Consider the following 8410-nt stretch of genomic DNA (forward strand, 5'->3'; position numbering starts at 1 on the left):
TTTGACTGTCTCTTTTGATCAAGTTAATGTGTCCTTTGCTGAATGAAAGAATTAATTTATTTAAAAAAACAAAAAAAACTTACTGACTCCAAACCATACATAAAAACATACAAGTACTTCATACGTCTTGTGTGCTATATTCCAGTTCTTATAAAGTCATATGATAGCTTTGTGTGAGTAACAAATTGAAATTTATGGGTACAGGTTTGTTTGTCTTTTAGTAGGGGTTTTGGTTAAAGTTAGCTAAATTGTGACTAAAATCACTTATTATTCAAATTACTCAATAAAATACTTATTATTATTCAATTCAGGTTGTCAAAGTCTGGGATGTGGAAACTGGAGCTCAGATGTTTGAGTTTGGAGGTGCTCATGGAGAGTCTGCAATTACCTGCATGGCTCTTGACTCTAGCGGAAGGAGGTTGTTAAAGCTAATTTAAATATATGACATTGCATAATATTACTGTTTTGTGCAGGGTTTTTTTTCTTTCTTTTTTTTCACCAGGCTAGTGACTGGTGGAAGAGATGGCTGCCTTAAGATGTGGAACTTCAACAATGGCCAGTGCGTGAAGATATTCAAGAGAGGTCAATAATTCCTTATAGTTCTTAATGTGCATTTGATTGATGTGCTTTGCTCCTGAGTAGGGTTGGGAACCGAAAATCGGTTCTTATCCAGAACCGTTAGTGTTTTTGAAAAATGCTGGAACCGTGCGAAATTCCTAAGTTTCAGTTCCGAAAACGGTTCTGGTGCGATGTGTGGGCGAAGTGCTGGGAGCTTATCCTTTATTAGCGACGAATGCACTGGCCCTCGCATTACTCATATACGTTTTGCGTCAGATATCAACGCAGAGAGAGTATAAAGACAGTAGAGCTGCACTATTAATCTTTAATCTCGATTCAAACACCCACGCGATCTACTCAACCTCAGTGCTGCTTTTGACACTGTCGATCACAAAATACTTCTTGACAGGCTGGAAAACTGGGTGGGGTTTTCTGGGACAGTTCTAAAATGGTTCAGGTCATACTTAGATGGGAGAGGTTATTATGTGAGTATAGGTGACCATAAGTCTGAGTGGACATCCATGACATGCGGAGTACCTCAAGGCTCAATTCTTGCGCCACTCCTGTTCAACCTGTATATGCTCCCAATGAGCCAAATAATGAGAAAGAACCAAATCTCTTACCACAGCTATGCAGACGACACACAGATCTATTTAGCCCTATCGCCTAATGATTACAGCCCCATTGACTCTCTGCTTCAATGCATTGATGAAGTCAACAGCTGGATGTGCCAAAACTTTCTACAGTTAAACAAAGACAAAACTGAAATCATTGTGTTTGGAAACAAAGATGAAGTTCTCAAGGTGAACGCATACCTTCACTCTAAAGGTCAAACAACTAAAAATCAGGTCAAGAATCTTGGTGTGTCTTTAGAGTCAGACCTTAGTTTCAATAGTCATGTCAAAGCAATAACTAAATCAGCATACTATCATCTGAAAAATATTGCAAGAATTAGATGCTTTGTTTCCAGTCAAGACTTAGAGAAACTTGTGCATGCTTTCATCACCAGCAGGGTGGATTATTGTAATGGACTCCTCACTGGCCTTCCCAAAAAGACCATAAGACATTTGCAGCTCATACAGAACGCTGCAGCCAGGATTCTTAGCAGAACCAGAAAATATGATCATATCACACCAGTACTCAGGTCATTACACTGGCTGCCAGTTACTTATAGGATTGATTTTAAAGTATTATTACTAGTATATAAATCATTTAATGGCCTAGGACCTCAATACATTGCAGATATGCTCACGGAATACAAACCCAACAGATCACTCAGATCATTAGGATCACATCAGCTAGAAGTTCCAAGAGTTCACTCTAAGCAAGGAGAGTCTGCTTTTAGCTATTATGCCAGCCGCAGCTGGAACCAGCTTCCAGAGGAGATCAGATGTGCTCCTACATTAGTCACATTCAAATCCAGACTCAAAACACTTCTGTTTAACTTTGCATTTAATGAATGAGCACGGTGTCACTGTTTGTCCGACTGTTTATCCTGTGTCTTATTTTAGTCTTTATTCTAAACTGTTTTAATTATTTTTAGTTCTTTCTTGTTTCTTTATTTTAAACTGTTCTTTATTCTAAACTGTTTTAATTATTTTTAGTTCTTTCTCGTTTCTTTATTTTAAACTGTTATGTATATTCTTATTTCTTCTGATTATTTTTAATAGTATGTAAAGCACTTTGAATTACCATTGTGTATGAAATGTGCTATATAAATAAACTTGCCTTGCCTTGCCTTGCCTATTCCTAAATGACAAAAATTTCACACCGGAACATTCAAATCTGTTTGTCGTTCTGTCGTTCAGAGAGCAGTTGTCTATATATGAAACAGCTTTACTTTCACAGTCTTTTCAACCACACAGTATCGATATTTCTGTGTAACAAATATTCAAATGATCACAAAAGTACTGAGATAAAAGTTTATAGTTCGAGTAAATCACCTTTTGAAAGTCGCTGCCTTCAAATAACGAGTGTATCGATTACATCTGATGCTTCAAAACATTCATAAAGATGACTGTTAAAGCTGCAGTATGTAACTTTTTTAAGTTCAGAAATTAAATTTATATAATGAGCAAGTACATCATGAATGCCTTTTTTCAAACCGTGTTTTTGTCTTATCCTGATTCACTACAGTAAGCCTGTAATAAGACTCGGACTACTTTACACCGGTCGAGTCGGCACAACTGCGGAGTAGCCCAGTGCCTGCGTGACTCACCCGCATCATAGACATAAACAGAGAGAAGTAGGTCCAGCTACAATGTTCTTCCGCAAGACGCATGCAGTTCTGTTTATTAACTGCTAGAGCGCTGATTCATCCAGTAATGAAACAAGTGAAGTCTTTATGAATCAATCATTCAAACCGATTTTAAAAATATTGTTTCACCGGTCTGGATCTTACATGTGTTCAAGCATATTCTACCCTTTCTGAGAGGATATTCTCCACTGCTGGAGATACAATAAACTATAGGAGAGGTCCCAAATTATCCTAGAGAATGCAGAATTGTTTATTTTCCTTCAGAAAAATGTATTATTTTTTGCAAAATTGCTAAATAATATGTTGAATTTGTTGACATTACCAGTCTGTTAAACTCATTTGACAAGTATAAGAAATAAACTCAAAAAGGATTGTGCATTTTCCCCTTACTACTATTTTTTATTAGTTGTTTTAATAATTTTTATTGAATGGGAACGGGAACCGAAACCGGAATCATTTGGCGGAACCGGAATCGGAACCAGAACCGAAAAATTTCTTACGATTCCCAACCTTACTCCTGAGTATGACTGATTATTCTGAGTATATTATATCCCACATTCCCTATAAAGCTGTTGTGAAGCAAAGCCCTTCATTATGTTTTCATCCCAGATGGAAAATGTGCAGAGATTTGTGACTGCCTCTACCTGACACTGCACATGAACGCGTAAGTCTGCTGACTGCAAGCGCCATAATCTTCATGGATATTATTATCCTCATTTTTTGGCTGATTCACTTTTTTATTTCTTTTGGCAGATTTGTGATTTCTGTTGGTTGGGACCACAGGATCGACATTTACTTGGTGAGTATAAAGTGACCAGCCTGCTTCCCTTATGACCTTTTTTTATATCAGCATAATTCCCCAGATGGCTCTCATAAAATGGTTGACTGCCATGACCTGTTTCTTCCCCCTGGTATTCTCGCCTTTATTGCTGTTCACTCCATTTCCATATTTCATTTACTTCAATGTTTCTCCCTCCTCAAAAGTGCTTGAGTGCTGTTTGGTGTGGTTTATTCTCCATTCCCTTCTGACAGTCCATTATTCCATCTATTACGAGAGCTTTTGTTCACTTTAGAAATGAGAATCCTAGCTTCGTGAAAAAAGATACCCTAAATGCATGATTTTGACACCACTGGATAATACGTATCTCATTTTATTAAAAACTTTCCCTCCCCATCTATTGTCAATTCTGTATTAAGTCTTCAGAGTTTTTTGATTTAGTAATTCTTTCAGTGGAAGAGGAATATCTATCTATCTATCTATCTATCTATCTATCTATCTATCTATCTATGATTTTGGTGATTTTAAATGGCATGTAATTAATTAAAAAATATTGTATGGTTGTCACGGTTATGAAATATATATAACATTGTTCTAGTTGTTTTTGGATATTTTAATCCAAAAATCGATATTGTGCCTTTAAATTAATTAATTAAAATTATTCTCCAAATGAAAAATTAATTAGATTAATCCCATAACTAACAAAATACATTTATGTACTTGCCGAGGGACACAGCTGTTTATGACAAAAGTTTATGACAAAAAAAAAAAAAAATCTTTTAAAAATGTTCAAACATTTTCTGAACTATCTTTTTCTCGCCACCAAATTACATAAAATCAAGGATGTGTAATTAGTACTTTAACTTGTTGGTCAGGTTGCCTTATATCTGAATGGACCATTCTTTGCCAGATTAAGCCACAATGTGGACCAAATTTAATGCCAGTGATTTAATTTAATTCAAGAGACTGTGAACAGAATAGTGCAGAATTGCCAGTGATTACTTTTGAAGCTAAACACGTTATTTATTTATTTTTTGACAGGACTCCAAAGAGAAAAATCTGTACAATCAGAGACCAAAACCTTCTTGGCAGGACGATGTGGTATTAGCATCCTCCACAACTCACACCCATGTCTACACACATGTTCTTTGAATCCCCTTCAAATATGCAGGGGCACTTTGGGAAATGTGTTGAATGTTTCACACACAGAGCAATGGGCACAAAGCGGATATTCTGTGCATTGCTCAATGCACACCACACTTCCTGGCCACTGGCAGCTACGATGGGGAGATCATCGTATGGAATGTAGTGTCTGAACGCATACTGTCTCGCTTCCAGACTCCTCAACAGACCCCTCAACAGAGCAGCAGTTATCCTGGTATTCCAATCTTCCCATGGATTTTCAGTTAATACTGATTTCAGATTTGCTGGTCCTCAATCAAATCTGTTATATGAAAACTTGGTATATTATGCACAACTCATATGGATTACTTTTCATTTTTTTTATTGATAGTTCAATGCACAACTGTGCTGAGCCTCATCTTCTTAAAGACCCGGGCGTTTGTTCCTGAATTGTTGTCTTCTGCTTGGCTTGTATCTTCAGATACTGAAGGTAAACTGGTCCTTGCGATAAATAAAATGATAGAAATCAGTTCATATATAATTTGCAGAACGTATTTCATTTTTCAAAGGTTATGTTCATTTCTGGAGTGTTCTGAATGGCGGGAAGTTCATCACATCTTTTCAGGCTGTAAGTAGTATATTCGTATATCTTATATATCATATTTCCTCAAGTTTGATTATAAATTCAATGTCAACAGAATGAGACAAAGGTTCTAATTAAAATCTTATCTTTAAGTCTCAGCATCAGCAGGCGATTATGAAACTGGCTTCAACGCAGGATGACAGCATGCTTTTTACAGCCGATCATGTCGGCTTCATCTACGTTTATGATGTCAAGCAATATGCCCTGGGGCCTGAACAAAACCCTCCTGAAAGTAAGGACAGTCCTCATTTTATTTTTATTTTTTTATGTTTATGTTCAGTCTTGATGTAGTGTTATTCATTTCTAGAGGTGAATTTCTGGCGTGCACACATCAGCAGCATCACTAGGTAGGTTCAATAAGTGGGGGGAAAAAAGCAAACAAAAAGTGTTTATTCAATATTCTTACTATTATTTTATGTATTTTCCTTTCATTTTTTGTTTAGTATTTGTTATTAAAAAAAAGACATCTCATTAACATTATTACCATCATTTCCTCTCCTCAAGCTTGAAGATAATTGACAAGGACCAGTTTCTGCTTACCTCCTCATTGGACTTCTCAGTGCGGTTGTGGAGTGTCCATGGGGAGTTTATAGGTACATCTACAAGTTGCTTAGAAGGTTTTTTTTTTTTTTTTCAGGAAGTAACAGCTGTGGCATGTGCATTCTTTTGCCAATGTGCATCATACTAAGTATCATATTAAAATACTTGGACAGCATTTCCTGCAATACTTATTCAGCAGTTCAACAACGGCACTACTAATTCTACGTAACCAGTGTAGTCCGATTCCGGAATAATGAATCTTGAGTTGGTTGTTTTTAATTGAATCAAAAACTTTCAGGTCAACCAGTGCAGTCCAACACCTGAACGAATAACGCTAATAAATTGGCTCTATTTCAAGCTGCCATCTGTGGGGTTAAAATCAGTGGTGGACGAATCAAGTACTTGAGTAAATGTACAGTGTAACAAATTATCTCAAAAGGGAAATATGAATAATTAATCATAACTTGTTATTATTTATTATAAATATTTGGATCAGTTAATCGAATTAACTTAATGTAGCTGAATTAATATTACAGTCAATTATTCTGTTCATCCAGCAAACACTCAGTATTGATAGTCTATCATTTCTCAGAAAGGATTTTTTTGTGGCCACAGAAAAATAACTCTTTCTTAGCATGTAGCAAGCAGGGAGCAGAATCAACACTCAGCTAAAAAAACTAAATCACAAACACATAACTAATCTAACCAAACACATGCACACAATCATGCATACATGGGTTAAATGGAAAGTGAAAGTAAATTAAACCAGAAACAGGGAATGAAGCTATGGAAAAGAGCAATTTAACCATCTAAAAGAACCATTAGTTTCTTAGTTTAAAAGCACCTGGTTAAAGGGGTTTACCACTTATACTGAACCTCTAGTTACTTGTACGATACTTGCAATGCCTTAGCCATTGAACGAGCATCGAGATGCAGTCCCAGGAGAAAGTCTTGATGATTCCATGAGTCTATGGTGTTGAAGATGCAATCAATTTTAAAAATCAAAATTTATGAACTTAACTTTTTTATCACCAAAACTTATTATACATGATACGTATTATTATTGTTATTGTACACTATTACTGCAGATTTAGATCACAAATAACTGACAATCATGACCTAAATATGATTTTCCTTTACAATAATAATGTTAAAATTCAGAATTAGTGACTTATTGCGTCAGTCAAGCTACAACGGTACAACATTTTGACCAGATCACTGAATCAGTGAGTTGTTGATTTAAGAACAGCTGCAGTCAGATTAGTCAGATTCATGAATGAATAGTTCAGTGCAATTTGTGAACCATTTCAACAGGTTCATTGGAAAGAATTGGCTTGTTCATGAATCAATCTATCGCGTCTTGGCTTGGGTATCAGGTGGCGATTTCTTCAGTTCAAAATAACGAGGAACGATATATTTTTATGAAATGAAGTAGAGTAAGAAGTATGATATTTTGTGAATGTAGTGAAGTAAACATTTCCCAAACGAAAAAAAAAATACTCCGAAAAAGTAGATACTTGAAAAATGTACTTGTCAAAATCAATTTACAAAATTTGTCACATTGACCACATTGCTACAATAGTGACAATAGATCTTTTTTTTTGTCCGCAAAATTTTGCTAATGTGACCGCACCTTTAGTAGACCTACAGACTACTACTTGAAATGATACAATCAAAATTTTCAATTTGTAGGTTCACAAGACATAAGCTTTATGTGTTTGATTCACTGAAAAGAACCAATTAATTAGAGTCATTTGTTCAGGAATCAAATGTATGACAACCTAAACTACATTGAACTCTACAGGTACATTTGGACAAAATGAGAGTTGGAGCATCGACACACCATCTTCTTGGAAGCACCCGGCTGTTCCCTCGGAAATTCTCATAGATCCTTTAAGCATGCCTTCTCAACCCATACTGGATAGAGAGACCGGTCTGTCAGATGTCTTGGACTCGGTGGAAACTAAAAATAAAAAGAGTGAGGTAAGATATTTGGATGAAGCCTGGTGTGGTCGGAGGTTGTTTCATAAAGCTCTGTTTTCCCCACGAATGGATCAGGTGGTGTTTCTGAGATTGAAAAATGGCTTCTAAAACAATCCTGATGTGCTTTAATTGCAGCTGGATGTCGTCATTGATGAAAGTGACCATCCATCAATCCTCAAAGAAAATGAATCTGCACAGAGCAATTCCAGGTGTGTCTGAGCCTGGCAAGAGGTTAGTGGATATTTTCATTCAGACCAAGCACACATCTAAATGTTAACCAAGTCTCCTTATTAAAGAGTAACAAATTGGATTTTCTCCAATTTTTTGGATCGCAGACAGTGCCACGCGATATTCAAACGGATCAGAACTTCAGACAGAATGGGTCTCAAGGACTACCACACTTTTGAGGACTCATACCTTGTTGTTAACCTTACAAAAATTAAAAATACAGATCTCTTCAAATTCCAATCCAACGATGCAGATGACTAGTCACGTCAAAGTCAGCGTGCTAAGATAAGGACAAATAAAT

The 8410-nt window shown here is 36.2% G+C and overlaps 1 protein-coding gene across 1 annotated transcript in view; it reads left to right on the plus strand.

The window, feature by feature from the left end:
• The window catches only part of wdr95 (WD40 repeat domain 95), a 28638-nt gene extending 20254 nt beyond the window's left edge, over positions 1-8384 (plus strand). Inside the window, exons 17-30 of the mRNA XM_079887141.1 lie at positions 312-418; positions 503-582; positions 3425-3479; positions 3569-3614; positions 4635-4694; positions 4803-4971; positions 5107-5205; positions 5285-5343; positions 5452-5590; positions 5666-5705; positions 5863-5951; positions 7703-7881; positions 8017-8112; positions 8217-8384. Of these exons, the coding sequence (XP_079743267.1) occupies positions 312-418; positions 503-582; positions 3425-3479; positions 3569-3614; positions 4635-4694; positions 4803-4971; positions 5107-5205; positions 5285-5343; positions 5452-5590; positions 5666-5705; positions 5863-5951; positions 7703-7881; positions 8017-8100 (1206 nt within the window). The 3' untranslated portion in view covers positions 8101-8112; positions 8217-8384. The remainder of the gene's footprint in view (positions 1-311; positions 419-502; positions 583-3424; positions 3480-3568; positions 3615-4634; positions 4695-4802; positions 4972-5106; positions 5206-5284; positions 5344-5451; positions 5591-5665; positions 5706-5862; positions 5952-7702; positions 7882-8016; positions 8113-8216) is intronic.
• The last annotated feature ends 26 nt before the right edge of the window (positions 8385-8410 follow it).

Source organism: Squalius cephalus, assembly GCF_949319135.1.
Source record: "Squalius cephalus genome assembly, chromosome: 11".
NCBI classification, from domain to species: Eukaryota; Metazoa; Chordata; class Actinopteri; order Cypriniformes; family Leuciscidae; genus Squalius; species Squalius cephalus.